Here is an 18,433-nt window from a genome sequence, read left to right on the forward strand (position 1 = left end):
CGTACATTAAAACCATGCTGAGATACCACTGTCTCTTCCTGTAAATGGTTAACATTAATTGGACTGACAATATCAAGAGGTGACAAGGATTTGGAGAAACTGGAACTCCTATTACACTGGTGATAGTGGGAACATAAATTTGTACAACTGCTATGGAAAACTGTTTGGTATCATCTACTAAGCTAAACATGCATATAACTCCATACTCAGCCATTTCATCCTAGGGATATACCCAACAGAAATAAGTGCTTATGGGGCCAAAAACCAATAAAGGATAATAGCTTTATTCTTTTTTCTTTCTTTTTTTTTTAATTAAAAAAAAATTATCCGGCCCAAAATGTTTTGTTTTTTTGAGACGGGGGGTCTTACTCTGTCACCGAGGCTGGAATGCAGTGGCATGATCATGGCTCATTACAGCCTCAGCCTCCCGGCTCAAGCGATCTTCCCACTTAAGCCTCCAGAGCTGGGACTACAGGTGTGCACCACCATGCCTGGCTAACTTTTGTAATTTTTTTTTTTTTTTTTTTTTTTTTTTAGGGATGAGGTTTCACCATGTTGCCCAGGCTGGTCTCAAACTCCTGGGCTCAAGAAATCCTTCTGCCTTGGCCTCCCAAAGTGCTGGGATTACAGGCATGAGCCACCTCACCTGGCCAACTTTATTCTCCTTTTTTTTTTTTTTTTTTTTTTGAGATTGAGTTTCGCTGTTGTTGCCCAGGCTAGAGTGCAGTGGCGCCATCTCAGCTCACCGCAACCTCCACCTCCTGAGTTCAAGTGATTCTCCTGCCTCAGCCTCCTGAGTAGCTGGGATTACAGGCATGCACCACCACGCCCGGCTAATTTTGAATTTTTAGTAGAGACAGGGTTTCTCCCTGTTGGTCAGGCTGGTCTCGATCTCTCAATCTCAGGTGATCCACCTGCCTCGGCCTCCCAAAGTGCTGGGATTACAGGTGTGAGCCACTGCGCCCGGCCCAACTTTATTCTTAATAACTCAAACCAGAAACAGCCAAATGTTCCTCAACCAGTGGAATAGACAAATGCACTATACTTTATTCATTAGTGGAATAGTATGTATCCAAAAACGAATGATCTGCTATGTGCACCAGTGTGGAGAATCTAGCAGATAGAATTTGAGTGAAAGCAGCCAGTCACAAAAGAGTATATAAGTAGAATGAATGGTTTCATTTATATGACATTCAAAAATAGGTAAAACTAATTTATAGTGATAGAGATTCTAATAGTTCCCTTTGGTGGTGGGAGGCGGTATGCCGTTGACTGGGAGTGGGCACAAGGCTGCCTTCTGAGGCTCTGGAAATGTTCTATAGCTTGATCTAGATAGTAGTTACACAGATACATGTAAAAACTTACTGTACTTTATACTTCAGATCTGTGCATTGTACTATATAGAAGTTATTTCTAAATTTTAAGAAAGTGAGATTTGAAACAAAATGTACATCTATTCGCCAACTTTTTCTTTTTTTTCTTTTTTTTGACTTGAGATGGGGTCTCACTGTGTTGCCTAGGCTGGAGTACAGTGGCATGATCTCAGCTCACTGCAGCCTCTATCTCCCAGGGTTAGATGATCCTCCTGCCTCAGCCAGTAGCTAGGACCACAGGTGCACACCACCATGCCCACACCACCATGCCCGGCTAATTTTTTGTATTTTTGGTAGAGATGGGGTTTCACTATGTTGCTCAGTCTGGTCTCAAACTCCTGAGCTCAAATGATCCGCCTGCTTGGCCTCTCCCAAAGTGTTGGGATTACAGGCTTGAGCCACCGCACCGGGCTTATTTGCCAACTTTTTGATGCAAGGTCAGGGCTTTTCCTTTTCATGTATTGGGTCCATTAACTTAACTTTCCTCATGATCCTAGTATAAACTGCATCCTTAGTTAATTATACATAATTTTCATGGTCTGTCCCTTTAAGTGGAACAGTTGCTTAGCTATCTGAATTGGAATCCTTCTGGATTTTTAAAGGTACCCCCGCTTTTGTTTTTTACTGTTCCCTTATGTCTAATTTGGCAAGGTGATTTTTTTTGTTTGTTTTTAGCATCTTGCTTTTATTAAGTCTCTGAAAACTTTTTTCTTTCAGAGACAGGGGTCTTATGTTGCCCAGGCTGGAGTGCAGTGGTGTAATCATGGCTCACTGCAGCCTCTACCTTTAGGCTTAAGCAGTCCTCCCACCTCAGCCTCCTGAGTAGCTGGGACCACAGGTTCACACGGCCATGCCTGGCTAATTTTTTTGATTTTCTTTAGAGATGAGGTCTCACTGTGTTGTCCAGGCTGGTCTCAAACTTCTGGGCTCAAGCAACCCTCCAGCCTGGGCCTCCCAAAGTGCTGGGGTTACAGACATAACCCACTGTGCCCAGCCTGAAAATATTAATATAATGTTATATATTATAACATGTTGGTGTTAATGTTGGTGTTTCCTTTCAGTAAAAATTACTCATTAAATGTATAAACTAGCCAGGCACAGTTGCTCATGCCTGTAATCTCAGCACTTTGGGAGGCCGAGGTGGGTGGATCACCCGAGGTCAGGAGTTCAAGACCAGCCTGGTCAACATGATGAAACCCCATCTCCACTAAAAATACAAAAATTACCTGGATGTAGTGGCAGGAGCCTATCTATCTACCTATCTGTGTGTGTGTGTGTGTGTGTGTGTGTGTGTGTATGTGTATATATATGTTTATATTATATATATTAATGTTATATATAATGTTATAACTAAGTATATTTATACATACTTAGCTTATACAGCCTGAAAACATTTAACAGAACAGTCTATTTTACCAGTTGGGCTTCTTCGTAAGGTTTATGTGACTAAAATAAGTTTGAAAAATTCTAATCTAGATGACTTCTGAGTTTCAGCTTTGCAATTTTGTGATTCTAATATTTTTCACATTTGTACAGTCCTGACAGAATTTAGTTATTAACTCCAGTGGCTCCTGTGTCACTGCTGAGAGAGGACTGCCTCTCATAGTGTCTAATTCTTACCTCCTTTTTGTTCATCCCAGCTACCCACTGCTGAAACTCCCCTTGCCAGGAACAGGACCTGTGGAATTCACCACCCCTGTGAAGGATTACTCGCCCCCGCCTGTGGACTCTGACCGCAAACAAGGAGAGCCTACTGAGCAGCCTGAGTGGGTGGGTACTCGTCATGTTCCTGAGGCCAGCACAGAGCATTGGGTGGAGACTGGCTGAGGCAGGGGTCTGCCAGTGAGATTGAGGTTGGTCAGCTTCTGATTTGTGAATTCATGTACTTTAACAGCTTTATCAGTGTACCATATAGATACTTAGTTTATACATTTTTTTTTTTTTTTTGAGATGGAGTTTTGCTCCTGTTGCCCAGGCTGGAGTGCAATGGCACAATCTCGGCTCACTGCAACCTCCGCCTCCTGGGTTCAAGTGATTCCCTTGCCTCAGCCTCAAGAGTAGCTGGAATTACAGGCGCCCACCACCACACCTAGCTAATTTTTGTATATTTAGTAGAGACAGGTTTCACCTTGTTGGCCGGGCTGGTCTTGAACTCCTGACCTCAGGTGATCCACCCATCTCGGCCTCCCAAAGTGCTGGGATTACAGGTGTGAGCCACCGCACCTGGCTAGTTTATACATTTATTGAGTAACTTTTTTTGAAAGGAAACACCAAATGATGCCAAAGCCTGACTGTTGTAGTAAAACTGAGATCTGTGCTTGTTCTAGCTGTGGCCAGCCGGGTCTGGGTTCATACCCCGAGTTGCTCACACATGCTGCATGGGTGTGCGGCAGTATCCTGGCAGACACACAGGCCGTCTCCTTCTTGTCCCTGGGCAGTCAGAACAACTGCACATCCCTGAGAGTGTTCCGACACAGAGTGCCAGCACTGTCTAGTATTTGTATCGCGCACCTAATTTTTTCAGGTCTGTCAGGTCCTATTTTATCCTCACAATCCAAAAAGTGCGGGTTTTAAATCTCTTTTCCAGGTAAGGAAGCTGGGGCCCAGAATGATTAAGTGCCTCAGTTATTTATTTATATTTTAAATTTTTAAATTTTTTTATTTTAGTCTTGCTCTGTTGCCCAGGCTGGAGTGCAGTAGTATGATCTCGGCTCACTGCAACCTCTGCCTCCCGGGTTCAAGTGATTCTCCTGCCTCAGCCTCCCGAATAGCTGGGACTATAGGTGTGCGCCACCACGCCCAACTAATTTTGTATTTTTATTAGAGATGGAGTTTCACTATGTTGGCCAAGCTGGTCTTGAACTCCTGACCTCAGGTGATCTACCCGCCTTGGCCTCCCATAGTGCTGGGATTATAGGCGTGAGCCACCACACTCGGCCAGTCATTTAGTTTGGAACTCTAGGTCTCCTGACCCCAGCCTACTCCTCCTTCTGGACTGTACTGTTTTCAGTTGACTGTCTCTGGGCCGAACACTGATATAAATGAGAAAAAAGGTCTTCAGTTGAGGGGCTCAGTCAAGGGACCTAACTCACCATCACACCGCACTCATTATTTGGAGCTCATTGAAGCTTGACTAGCTCATCTCTGTACCTTTTGCCTGTCAGGTGTGGGCAAAGTGCCCTTTCTTCTATGTTGTTCTGTGGTCCCTGGATTTGTGCTGGACTTGCTGAATCTGTTGTTGAGGAAAACCAAAGCTCAGCAAACAGAGCTCTCCTCCCACTTGTCTCTGACAGTCATAGCATATTCCCATTTCCTTTTTGGTTAACGTAGTAGTCAGGTAACTTGTTATGAACTTGACTCTGCGGCTGAAATAGAGGCATATCTGGCAAGATAGGTCTGTGGCACAACTATACATGGTGTCAGTGGGGAGTGCACAACCCTGGCTTCATGGGGCTCTGCCTATGAAGGTCAAAGGATGCATGGTCTGATGCTGGCTGAAACCAGTTTTGTGGTGAAACCAGTTTTGTGGCTTTATGTCCCAGGTTGGCCATTGGCTCACTGGCTCATTATGGGACCTTCTTGGTTAAACCTTTTACCTTCATTAACCATTTTATTTTTATTGTTTTGAGATGAAGTCTCACTTTGTTGCCCAGGGTGGAGTGCAGTGGCATGATCTCAGCTCATTGCAACCTCTGTCTCCTGGGTTGAAAGCGATTCTCCTGCCTCAGCCTCCTGAGTACCTGGGACTACAGGCATGTTGCCACCACACCCGGCTAATTTTTGTATTTTTAGTAGGGGTGGGGTTTCACCATGTTGGCCAGGCTGGTCTCAAACTCCTGACCTCAGGTGATCCGCCTGCCTCACCCTCCCAAAGTGCTGGGATTACAGGCGTGAACCATTGTGTCCGGACTTCATTAACCTTTTAATGCAATTTTAGCACATAAGGGAATATTTGTGTTTCCTGACTAGAAGAGTTTATTTGGCCCATTGGTGTGGAATAGATGTTTAATGATGAGGCTGTAAGGGGTGTGATGTGTTTGTGAGCTCTTTGAATGATGGGATGATGATAGAAAGTGTTGGTGCAGAATAACTAGAGGGCTCTGGAATCAGGAACATTGTCCATTTTCTCTCTCTTTGATTGGAGCGCTCATCCCCTGCAGGATTGAGAAGGAGATGGGCCCAGGGCAGTCACCTGGTGTCACACAGCTCAGTGGTCAGTTATCTCACCTCCATTGACTGTCCTTGATAAAGATACAGGCCAGCGATACTGAAGTGGGTGATAAGGACTGTTTTAGTTATGAAGAACAGAAAATTCAACCCAAATCACAGTACATGAAAGGGAATTTTTGGTTCATATAACTCAGCCAGGTGCAGGGCTGACTTAAGCACAATATAGTTTGAGCCTCAAAAGGAGTCCATCTCTTGACTTTGTCCTCTCTGGGTCAGCTTCACTCTTGGTCTTCCCAACAGTGGCCCTAGCAGCTTCAGCCCCATGTTTTTGCATCATCCAATCCAGTGGAGGATGAAAGGTAGCCCAGTTGGCTATGAATAGGGTTACCTGCCTGTCCCCTTCCCAAGCCCTATGGCTAAAGGCAGGTATTTCATTGTTGTCGTCAGCACCTTGCTGGGAATGAGGGAGGATGGTTTCCAAAGGGACAGTAGGGCTGGGTGCAGTGGTGCATACCTGTAATCCCAGTGCTGAGGCACGAGGATCGCTTGAGGCCAGGAGTTCAAGGCTGCAGTGAGCCATGATCACACCATTGCAGTCCAGCTGGGGCAATAGAGTGAGACCTTGTCTCTAAAAAAATAAAAAATAAATAAATTAAAAACAAGGGAAAATAGGAGACTCGGGCAGTAGACAGCACATTGCAGGCATCTGCTGCCTATACCAAGGAGCCAAAACTTCCTTCCCTACTCGACTCACTGCTCAGTTCAGCACTCGTTTATTGCATATGCGTGGTGTGGGACAATGTGGGGGACAGATGGAGGCTCACTGTCATTGAGGAGATCCTATACTGTTTGGGAAGAGAAGACAAAGATTTTTCAAAGTTTAAAGTAAATATAGTGTATGTCAAAGAGACATAGGGGGGCAACTGAAAGAGCTCCCCAGTGGTCAGTGCTAGAGCAATTTTTTTTTCTTTTTCTTTTTTTTTTTTCCTTTTTCTTTTTCTTTTTTTTTTTTTTGAGACGGAGTCTTGCTTTCACTAGGCTGGAGTGCAGTGGCATGATCTCAGCTCACTGGAACCTCCGCCTCCCAGGTTCAAGTGATTCTCCTGCCTCAGCCTCCCGAGTAGCGGGGACTACAGGCACGCACCACCATGCCTGGCTAATTTTTTGTATTTTAGTAGAGGCGGAGTTTCGCCATGTTGGCCAGGATGGTCTTGATCTCCTGACCTTGTGATAGATCCGTCCGCCTCGGCCTCCCAAAGTGCTGGGATTACAGGCGTGAGCCACCGTGCCTGGCCTAGAGCAATTTTTGCAACAAAATAAACCGGTATTGAATTATGACCCAAAATATAAAATAATTCTCTGTGAGTCCATTCCTGAGTCCATATGTTTGAATAAATATAAATAAATGAATGGATGACAGTAGACAAATCTCCTGGGCAAAAAAATTCTAAGTAATGTATCCTAAAGTGTGGACTATGCATGATGGCTTTCTTCCAAAGAGGACAGTGTGACTGTGGGAAAAAGTAACTTTACAGTGAAGAAGCCTGACAGACACCTCCTACAGTAAGTGATTGGGGTTAAAGCAGCAGTGATAAATCACATTGATTGATTGTGCCCTTGATATGTGAGGAGGAGGAGGACATTTTACCGCTGATCTTCCTCCCCCAAACCCACAACCCCAGTATAATCATGAGTAAAACATCAGACAAATCCTAGTTGAGGAACACCCTACAAAATGCCTGACCAGTACCCCTCGAAGCTGCCAAGATCATCAAAAGCAAGGGAAGTCTGAGAAACTGTCGCAAGCTACAAGAAGCCTCAGACACTACAGCTAAACGTAACGTGGTTTCCTGGATGGGATCCTGGAAAAGAAAAAGGACATGAGGCAAAAACTTAGAAAACCTGAATATACTTTGGACTTTGGTTAAGAATTTCACTGTGGACTTTGGTTTTCAGAAGGAGGACTACAGAGATGAAATGTCCTTCTTTTTATATACCTCAGCCTCCTAAATTATTTAAAAATTCACGTACATTAAGGTTCAGTCTTTGTGCTGTAAAATTCTTAGTATCTTCAGTTGTTTGGATTTTTAAAAAAGCCGTATTCTAATATAGAGACATCTCATTGTGATTGTGATTTGAATTTTCATTTCCCAGATGACTAATGACCTTAGTCACTTTTTCAAGTGCTTATTGTATTTGCCTGTCTTCCTTTGTGATGTGTGTGTTCAGATGTCCCCAATTTGAGTTGTTTGACTTCTTTTTGTTGAATTGTGGATCTTTCTCTATGCTGGAGACGGCTCTCTTTTTATGTAGCCCTCCTCCTCCCCTTTTGCTAGGTGCATCTCCACAGTGGGATTGATGGCTGCACCCTACAGTTAAACCTTTATGTGTCCTCCAGAAAGGACTCCAGTCAGTTCTGCCATGTCTTTGTGCTCTGAGTTCGGCTCACCCTGTGTTGTCGCTGTGACCATTGGCTTCTGTGGCCACTCTTGGGGAAGGGCGGTTCTCACTGGGCAGAGGGATGTTTTTACCAGAGGAAGAGAAGAACAAAGAAACAGTAGACACTTTACGTTTTCCAGCACTGTGACCTTGGGCAAGTTACTATCACCTTGTGCTTTAGTTTCCATATCCATAAAATGGGATAATTATACCTACATTATACATTGTCATTCTTATGATTAAATGAAACAATGCAAGGGTTTAGTACAGTGCCTGGCTCATCGCTTGCATTCAACAAACGATTGTGGCTGTTGCCATTGTCATCATTGTCATCGATCAAGTCTGGCTGCTCAAGCAGAGGGGAGAATGAAGATTCGTGTGCTTGGACTGCCCTGTGGTGTGCACCAGAAGTACACTCCTGAGGCTTTATCAACCTCAGCTCAGAGTCACTTCCTCCAGGAAGCCTTCCCCAGCTCCCTTACAATATGTCCTCTGCTTCTTCTCTGTGTTCTACATGACGACCCCATTGGAGTCATGTTTCATTCAAGTTTATACACTCCAATGTTTTACACACAGTAGATGCTCAAGAAAGGTTTCTTGTTGAATAAAGAAACAGTATGGCTTATTTAGGAGACAGTGAGTCTGCAGTTTTTCCTGGAGCATGTTAGGTGGAACTAAGTTGAATCTCCTGATCTGTGAAGTTTTAACTTTTAATTCCATAGGCATTGGGAAGCCATTCCCTTAGAGGCAATGACTCGATGAAAATGGTGGTAAGAAGACCCATCATACTGAACTTGGAGAAACCTGTAGACTGAGATGATTGTGCATGGGACACCAACTCGTTTTCATAGTTTTAAGGGATAATATAAATGATATAACTAATATATTTTCAGACACTTTGCTAGATCTGGATGGTTCACAGGAGTTGTTTTGTTTGGCCCTCACGGTGCTCTGGTGAGGTCTGAGGTTTTATTCTCATTTCCCTCAGTAAGGGACAAGGCTTGGAGAGTATAGAGACCATCATCCAAGGGACACAGCCAGGGAGTGGTGGCACTGGGATTTGAACTCAGGCAGGTCTCCTGAGCCTGCTCTTCCCACCACAGCCCTTGCCTACCAGGGTTGGAAGGCAAGGATCAGGAGGCCTTTTCTCTAGGAAAAGCTGAGTGGCAGGAGTCCTCCACATCCTGTTCTGAGGGAGCCCACGGGTACACCGGTGTAAAGCTAAAATACCTGGAGCTCTAGGTTGCTGTATCTAAATAGAAAGGAAGGATTCCGTTTTTCAAAAACCTGAGGTCTCCAGCACTGCCTGGGTCCCCAAGACTAGCTCATTGTGAAAACCTGAGCCTCACACCAAGGCCTAGCTGGCAGGTCCACAGAGGTGGCTGGGCTTGTTCCATGCTGGACTTCCACGGCCAACATTGCAGTGTTTGTGGTGGCTGCGTGAGCGTGGACACAGGGTTTCCAGGAAGCTCTGGGTGGGAGCCTCATGCTCTGAACTGTGGTGGCTGGAGACTCCAGGGCTCCCAGGACCTCAGCTCCTCTCCCACGCTGCTTGTACTAGGCCTTTCCTTCTGTGTCTTGTTCTCCATGAGACTCATATTGTTCAGAGCTACCCAGCCCTGGGTTTCAATCCTGGCTCTGTTGCCTATCAACTGTATGACCTCGGACACTTCATTTTATCTCTCTGAGCCATGGTTTTCTTATCTGGGTCTTTTAGCTCAGGGTCTCTCACAAGACTACAATAGAGCTGTCAGCCAAGGCTGCTGCCATCTCAAAGGTCAACTAGGGGAGGATCCCCTTCCAAACTCACTTAAAGGTAGGTTCCTTACAGGCTGTTGGGCTGAGGATCTCAGTTCCTCACTGTGCGTTGGCTGAAGGCCTCCCTCAGTTCCTTGCCACATCAGCCTTCCCTGAGCAGCACACAACGTGGTGGCTGGTGGCTCCCAAAAGAAGGGGGCCAGGGTGGGAGAAGGAGTCAGAGTCTTTTGTAACCTAATTGGAAAAGTGATTTCTTATCGCTTTGGCTGTATTTATTTGTCAGAAGCAAATCATTAGGTCCAGCCCACTCTTAAGGGGATGGGATTACACAAGGGCATGAGCACCAGGTGTGGACTGTTGGGGACCGTGTTAGAAGGCTGCCTACCACAGCCTCTCTCTAGTTAGGAGTCTTTTGCCTAGGGGCATCTGGACCCCACTGGCCCTTACTTCCTCCATCACCCACTCAAGATACCAGTGTTTCCATGTCCGTTTCTCTCTTGAATATTAAGTAGGGATTGTGGGAGCTCACTCAGCACAGTGAATGTGGGCCCTGCCCACATCTTCCTTACCAGGTTAGTGCTCCTTCCCTGCTCAGGCCTGTCTGAGCTTCTGTTCTGGTCACAGCTTGTGGCAGCCAGCTCCATCCAGGTGCTTCTGTGCCTCCCAGCAGCTTGTAGTGGCTGAGTGTGATACAGAAGACAAAGTGATGAGGCCTTCTGTCCCCAGAGCCCTCACTAAGGCACAGCCACATAAAGTTCACAAAGGCTCAGACGGTTGCCTCTGGTTGTTCCTTTGTGCCCAGGGTCCCAGGAGGCATTAACTTGCTGTGCTTGGTCAGCATCTTGGCCCTTGCCTATGCTGTAACCTGGAGTACTGCATTGGTGAGTGGCTCCATGGCCTCCCTTTCATCCACACTCATGCCCCTTGGAGTTCCCGACTGCAGCCCAGGCATGGAGACAGCCCCTCATCCCTCAGCTAGGCTGGGCCCTGCCCCCTTCAGTCCACACCTCACAGTACACTGCTGTCTAGGGCCGTGTTTCCTTGTCTCCAGTTGTCACCAACTCCAGGGGAGTCTTTCCAGAGCACTGCTTTCATCAGGTTGCCCCTTCACCTCAGAGACACTGGGCTTTGCTTTGTCAACTGATTAAAATCCTGACAGCTCAGTCAGGCTTCAGTCTAAGCCTGCTTGTCATCTTCCTCGTAAATTCTGTTGCCCCTTCACCTCAGAGACACTGGGCTTTGCTTTGTCAACTGATTAAAATCCTGACAGCTCAGTCAGGCTTCAGTCTAAGCCTGCTTGTCATCTTCCTCGTAATTTCTGTTATCCCCTGACAGGTTTCCTTGGTGCAGATGTCCAGGCCTTCTGTGCTCTCAGCATCCCTTGCAACTCACATTCCCTCCTGCCCCTCTCCTACCTGTTCTTTTCTAACCTTATGGCTCCACTCAGCTTATCCTGGGCCATAACCCTGCTGTGGCTGACCCAGCATGTTTTGGGGTGCTCCGCGACATGCCTGTCACTGAGGGTTGCATATGTGAACACTTGTCATTTACATCCCTGTTAAGCTCTTGAAGGGTAGATGGCAGATTCTAGTGAGAAAAGTGTGTGATATTTAGTGAGGAGACCTTGGTTTGAGTCCTTGCACCACCCTGCCTGGAGTGTGAAGCTCTAGGCAGGCACAATGCCTGAGCCTCTCCTTGCTTCTCATCAGGCTGTTGTGAGGGTCAGATGAAGTGAAATGCCTGATTGTTCATTGTTAATATTTCTGCTAATCTCTTAGACACTGTTTGTATGTGTGTGTGGTGTGTGCATACATCTTGATGCTGCAGGGTGAATGTCGTTATTCCTCTTTCACAATGAGGAAATTGAAATCCAGAGATGTCAAAAGTGTTTTCAAGGCCATATGTTTGGAAAGCTGTGATTTAAAATTGGGTCCTTTGATCCTCAAAACCCGCTACTCTGCTGCAAGTGACAAAACCTGAATCAGTAAGACAGGTTACATGCTTTGGGGAGTGTAGAGTCTATAGTGCGGTCAGCAGACATGTTCCATAAAGACAGTAAACGTTTAGGCTGTGCGGGCCAGACGGCCTCTGTTGCAGCCATTTGACCCTGCTGTTGTAGAGTGAAAGCAGCCATAGACAATAGTAATGGTAGGGGTGTGGCTGTGCTTCAGTAAAAATTGGAAGTGGAAAAACAGGCACTAACCAGCCTGGGCAACATAGTGAGACCCCATCTCTACAGAAAATAAAGAAGTTAGCCAGGTGTGGCACTTTGGGAGGACAAAATGGGAGGATCGCTTGAGCCCAGGAGTTCGAGACCAGCCTGGCAACATAGTGATACCCTGTCCCTACAAAACATTTTTGAAAATTAGGCATGGTGGTGGTGCACACCTCTAGTCTCAGCTACTTGGTGGGTGAGGGTGCTGAGGTGGGAGGATCTCTTGAGCCTGGGAGATTGAGGTTGCAGTGAGCCATGATTGGGCAACAGAGCAAGACCCTGTCTCAAAAAGAAAAACAGGCATGGGCCCTGATTTGGCCTACAGGCCATAGTTTGCCTACACCTGGTCCCACAGTGCTTTGCCCATAGTAGATGTGTTATTGAGCAAAAGAGGCTCGCTGCCCAATGTGCTAGAAGCCAATACTATGACACCGGGATTTGGGGAAAAGAAAAGCTTTATATTGAAGGTTGACTCCCTAGGAGACAGGAGTCCAGCTCAAATCTGTCTCCCTGTGCTGGCTTTAAGGCAGTAATTTTATTAGAAAAGGTTTAGAGGGTGGATACTAGGATTAGCAGATGATTGGTGGAAGGAAGGGTGATTTCTGGGAAGTCTTTGAGCATGCTCAGTTATCTCTTGATGCCACCTCACAGGTCCCATGTGCAAATTCCGGGGGAGTTAGTATGAAACATGCAGTGGAAATTCAGGCTGTGATATCGGCAAGCTCATTCTGCACAACCCCAGTCGGCCATCTTGGTTCCAGCTTATTTCAGCCAGTTCTTTTATCTCATAAGCGGAGGGAGTTTCTGGGTTTCAGCAAATTGTTTCTTTTCTTATCTGCCATCCTGCAAACTCAAGAACTTGTGTTAGTCATTGGTTTCTTTAACTCTGTGGGGCACGGTTTCCAATGCCCATTAAATCCCTTGAATTGGACCATGTTTCTTCCTCCTGTGCTCAGCTGCCCTTTCTGCCCTCCCTCATTTCTTCTGCAGTATGTGGGTGCCCCGGTGGCTTATGTCCAGCAGATATTTGTGAAGTCCTCAGTGTTTCCCTGGCACAAGAACCTCCTGGCAGTAGATGTATTTCGTTCACCTTTGTCCCGGGCATTCCAACTGGTGGAGGAGATCCGGAACCACGTGCTGAGAGACAGGTACCCCTCTCAGGGACCCTGGCCTCCCTGAATCCCATTCTATACTGAAGGGAGAGTTATAGTCCTCAGTGTAACTGCAATGAGCCAGTCAGCTCTGCAGAGATAGAACAAGCAAGAAGGATGGAGGGTGAGCTAGCCTTGAATTTCTCAGCATCCTTGTGGGTCTACAGTGGCTGCATTCCTCTTGGACCTATGCAGATGGCACACACATAGCCCTGAGTCTCATCTTTACATCTCAGATGGAGTCAGTGTCCACTGAGCTAACTCATGACCCACATGGCTTCCTGCCTGTGGGTTATGGTGTGAATGTAATGGTGGTGTCTCTGCCGACGAGAAGCAAGCTCTACCTGGGGGTTACCTTCTGAAGCCCCAGCCCAAGTTGTGCTCCCCTGCCTATCAGTGGGTCCCTGGGTTATGCTGGCTTGGCATACAATGTGTGTAATTGGCAAGCTGCATCACTGCCAGGTTTTAGTTAGCTAGTGGCGTTGACAGATATTTTGGTGAACTAAATGAAGCCCCTAATTTACCCCAGTCCCTGCTCATCCACTGAACTGGCCAGGGTGTTTTAGTGGGCGGGGTTGTGCATGCTCTTATAGTACACTTGCCCATCCTCAGAGCTGATGGGCTTTTGGGCTTCAGATGCCACATGGTTAGGTTATTGGCCACCTGGAAGTACTTCCCCCTGCTGCCCTAGTGGTCAGGCTCTTTGGCAATACCAGAGAGCAAATATGGGGCATTGAAGAACAAACATAGGACGTCCCCTAAGTACAGCAGGTCTGCCCTGTGGTGGCAGACACAGCAGGTGCCTTGTCCTGTCTCCTGTGCAGCTCTGGGACCAGGAGCTTGGAGGAGTTGTGTCTGCAAGTGACCGACCTGCTGCCAGGCCTCAGGAAGCTCAGGAACCTACTCCCTGAGCATGGATGCCTGCTGCTCTCCCCTGGGAACTTCTGGCAGAATGACTGGGAACGCTTCCATGCTGATCCTGACATCATTGGGACCATCCACCAGCACGAGCCTAAAACCCTGCAGACTTCAGCCACACTCAAAGGTAGCCCCAGTACAAGTTCCCTTCAGACCTGCAAGGGTGCCCATTGGTCACCGTCTTTTTGATGTGTGCTTAGGCAGATCAGGGTTTACCCTTTGTTTCCCAGGGTGGGGGTGAAAAAGGGGTCCTTGGTGGCTCTGCAGTAGCTGTCATTTCTTTGTCAGTTCCTGCTGGTTTCTGCTTGCAGACTTGTTGTTTGGTGTTCCCGGGAAGTACAGCGGGGTGAGCCTCTACACCAGGAAGAGGATGGTCTCCTACACCATCACCCTGGTCTTCCAGCACTACCATGCCAAGTAAGATTGACAGCACCCTGGGCTCTTGACTGGTCTGCTGGGTGACATGAGGCTTTGAGTAGTCCCTCTTCTGGTTAGAGTGGCTTTGAGTAGTCCCTCTTCTGGTTAGAGTGTTCTGAATGCCCCCTGGAAACTTGGGAGAGTTTCCAGGCCTCCTGTTGAATGTTTACATCCCTCAGACTAGATGATGCTGTCTACCACATTTTAATGGGGATGACCTGACAGCTGGTTAAGCATAGGGGACTAAGGCAGGGCTGGCGGTCTCAGTGTCCTGGTGCCTCCTGTGGTCTCTCTTGAGCCTAGGGCAGGCATCCCCAGTTGGTTACTACTGAGCCCTGTATGGCCTGTATCCTTCCCAGTGGGGCACTGCAGGCAGCTCCCCAATTGGCAAGGGCACTTGAGGTGCTTCTGATCGGCTCTCCTAGGCCTCTGGCAATCAAGAGTGTTGGAGGCCAGGCGCAGTGGCTCATGCCTGTAATCGCAGACTTTGGGAGGCCGAGGCAGGCGGATCATGAGGTCAGGAAATCGAGACCGTCCTGGCTAACACAGTGAAACCCCATCTCTACTAAAAATACAAAAAATTAGCCAGGCGTGGTGGCAGGCGCCTGTAGTCCCAGCTACTCGGGAGGCTGAGGCAGGAGGATGCTGTGAACCCAGGAGGTGGAGCTTGCAGTGAGGCCAGATGGCGCCACTGCACTCCAGCCTGAGTGACAGCGAGACTCTGTCTCAAAAAATAAAACATAAAATAAACAAAAAAGAGAGTGTTGGAGTAGGTCCGGAAAGGGAGACTAAGAAAGGAGCAGGGGGAGCTCCTGAGAAAACTTTGTCCCCTTTGTGATTTTCCCAGTGCCCCTGGAGACTATAGAGAAGCTCAGGCACCGTAGAGGAGTTCCCTTCCAACACAGGGGCAGGAGGGAGGTCCTGATGGACCCTCTGTCCGGGGATTGTCTTTGTCCCCAGAACCAAGAGCAACACTTCCATCTACCCCCACCCTGCTCCTTGACCAGGTTCCTGGGCAGCCTGCGTGCCCGCCTGATGCTTCTGCACCCCAGCCCCAACTGCAGCCTTCGGGCGGAGAGCCTGGTCCACGTGCACTTCAAGGAGGAGATTGGTGTGGCTGAGCTCATTCCCCTCGTGACCACCTACATCATCTTGTTTGCCTACATCTATTTCTCCACGCGTAGGTTCATGGCAGGGAAGCTGAGGGCTTTCTCCAAGCTGAACGGGCATTTCCATGTCACCTGCTTCCCTGGCTCTGGAGGTGGCTTGGGGTAGAGAGATAGAACACACCTGGTGGTCGTCAGAGCTAGGGCTTCGTCCCCCAGCAGGGTCTTGGGAGCTTGGGTGGGGCCAGGGGCCCTTCCCACTTTCAGCCCCTTCCTGAGTTAGGGTTCCTAAAAGGTGTACTGCGTCCATGACACTGGGAAGTGCTTGTGCCTGTCCCTTTCCTTTGGTGAAACCAGGAGTTTTCCCTTCCTCGACTGTCAGGGCAACCTACTCCCGGGAGCCCCAGTGGGCCGGGGGCTGGGGGAGGGGCCACCCTGATATGCCCTCTCTGCCCTCCAGGGAAGATCGACATGGTCAAGTCCAAGTGGGGTCTGGCCCTGGCTGCCGTGGTCACAGTGCTCAGCTCGCTGCTCATGTCTGTGGGACTCTGCACACTCTTCGGCCTGACACCCACCCTGAATGGCGGGTAGGTCCCCAGCAGGCTCCACTGGGCCACAGGGTGGGCTCAGGCCAGAGAGCCTTGCACTTCTGGGTACTTGGCCTTCCCTGGACTTTGCTGTGACCTCACGTCTTCACATTGTTGTTTTTGACATTTAAGACGTACATTTTCTTCCTGTTCTTTGTCTGGCTTGTATTCATACTTGTGTTTGTATATAGCATATCTAGCTATAGTGAGTGTCCATATGTACAAAAGTGTGTATTTGTGGGCTGGGTGTGTATATATGGGGTGGGTGTTGGTATGTTTGTGTATATATGAGTATGTATTCCATGTGTGTAGTCGGATTTGTGTGTCTGTGTTTATATATTCTATATACACACACCGCACACACACTGCAGCTTGATGGCTTAAGCCACTGGAGGTGTGAGATAGAGAAGAGAACATTTCTTTTTTTCATGATTAGAACATTTAAATGCCTAATGAAATAGGTCATTTTAGAGGAAGCTCTTTGGAAGATATGAGCACACTGTAATTTGTCGCCTTTTTCACTGATGTTCACTTTCCCCTTGTCACTCCTCTCTGAACCTTAGTCTGGAATCCCTTCCCTCGGCTTGTCCTCAGGCTTTGATCTTGGCTCTGGCTAGGCCCGCCTGCCTGTCTATTAATGGTTATTAATGGATTATGGATTGGCCTGTCCCCCACTTTGGCCCATCAGGCTGGTCGTATGAAAAGCAACGTCATGTTTTGTTTCTGGTAGTTTCCTTGCTCTTAGATACTGGCTCCCTTTCCTGAGCCTGATGGTGTTAAACACCACCCTCCCCCATACCATCTGCCATACCCTCCACAGGGCCCTCCCTTCCTTCGGCTCCAAAGCAGAGGTCCTGCAAGGTATAACTTGGCTGGCGTTCCTCGCACATAGACTTTCTTAGGGTTTGCTGCGGGGAGTGTGGGACGGTGGGCCCAGATAGCTGGTAGAGCTTTCTGTAGGAACAGTCGTTCTTCTCCACACACAGCTTCTCAACAAAGGTGAGTGGGCCTTCATGGTGGTTTCATCTCCTTGCATTTAGCTGTGATGGGTCCGCCCAGAGTTACTGGTGTGGGTCTTTGCAGCAGTCATTGTCTTTAGCCAGCAGTCTTCTCCTGGGAAGGGCCGGCAGAAGTGTGGTCTAGCGGTGGTGCTGCACAGCTGTCACTGAGGGGCCTCTTCCAGCCCTCCTGTGCTGGATGGCTAGAGACAGGATGGCTGCTGGCCCCTCTGCAAGGCTCTGGAGCCTGCCTGAAAGCTGAGTGCTGTGGAGATGCAGGTCTTGTTGGGTGAGGTGGACAAGGGAGGGTTTCTGCCCAGCACCTGTGGGAGTCACTCAGCAGCCCCCGTGACAGGCTGGAAACCCCACAGCCTTCCCGAGGGCCCAAGTCTGTTGGGAACCACCACAACACTGTCCTTACCTTCTCCTTCTCTGTCCCCAGCGAGATTTTCCCCTACCTTGTGGTGGTTATTGGGTTAGAGAATGTGTTGGTGCTCACCAAGTCTGTGGTCTCAACCCCGGTAGACCTGGAGGTGAAGCTGCGGATCGCCCAAGGTAATGCAGTGGGAGAGCTGGGCAGAGGGCTGCAGGAGGGGCTGGAGAGGGGCCTGTTCCTCTTGCTGTTAACGCTCTGTAAGCAAACACAGAGTCCCTGAAATGTCCCTTGCTCTTGCCTCCGGCATAATATGCAGTGGGCCACTGGGCCCTGGCAGCTCTTGAGTGTGTGCCCTGGGGAGCCATGGGGCCACTGGACTGTACTTCGTCCTGGTTCATGTGTCAATAAGAAAGTAAACCAGGCTGGGTGCCATGGCTTACACCTGTAATCCCAGCACTTTGGGAGGCTGAGGCAGGTGGATCACTTGAGCCCAGGAGTTCAAGACCAGCCTGGGCAACATGGTGAAACCCCGTGTCTACAAAAGATGCAAAAATTAGCAGGGCATAGTGGCATGCACCTGTGGTCCCACCTACTCAAGAGGCTGAGGCGGGAGGATTGCTTGAGCCTGGGAGGTCAAAGCTGCAGTGAGCCGTGATCACACCACTGCACTTCAGTGTGGGTGGGGCTTCTGTTTGGTGGTGGCTTTCTGTCTGGGGAGTTTAGCGCCTAGTATTTTCTCTTACTGCCTCACTGCAGCACACTAGGCCCAAGCCTTGGGGGCTGGCCATTTCAGAGATGCTGCCTTCATGGCTGCCAGAAAAGCTCCCTCTGGCCCTGCTGGTAGAAGCTGGGGATCTAGGGAAAATGAGAAAAGGGAGAGCCTGGCCTTGGAGGCCTGGTCACTTGAGCCTCTTCCTCCTCGTCA

The 18,433-nt window shown here is 48.4% G+C and overlaps 1 protein-coding gene across 4 annotated transcripts in view; it reads left to right on the plus strand.

Moving 5' to 3' along the window:
• Window positions 1-18,433, plus strand: part of SCAP (SREBF chaperone) — a 66,565-nt gene that overhangs the window by 38,981 nt on the left and 9,151 nt on the right. For all 4 annotated transcript variants that reach the window (XM_054481900.2, XM_054481896.2, XM_054481897.2 and 1 more), the window contains exons 3-9: window positions 3,014-3,143; window positions 12,946-13,103; window positions 13,931-14,151; window positions 14,336-14,441; window positions 15,449-15,621; window positions 16,008-16,134; window positions 17,575-17,687. In XM_054481900.2, coding sequence (XP_054337875.1) covers window positions 3,014-3,143; window positions 12,946-13,103; window positions 13,931-14,151; window positions 14,336-14,441; window positions 15,449-15,621; window positions 16,008-16,134; window positions 17,575-17,687 — 1,028 coding nt within the window. The remainder of the gene's footprint in view (window positions 1-3,013; window positions 3,144-12,945; window positions 13,104-13,930; window positions 14,152-14,335; window positions 14,442-15,448; window positions 15,622-16,007; window positions 16,135-17,574; window positions 17,688-18,433) is intronic.

Source organism: Pongo pygmaeus, chromosome 2 (assembly GCF_028885625.2).
Source record: "Pongo pygmaeus isolate AG05252 chromosome 2, NHGRI_mPonPyg2-v2.0_pri, whole genome shotgun sequence".
Taxonomy (NCBI): domain Eukaryota; kingdom Metazoa; phylum Chordata; class Mammalia; order Primates; family Hominidae; genus Pongo; species Pongo pygmaeus.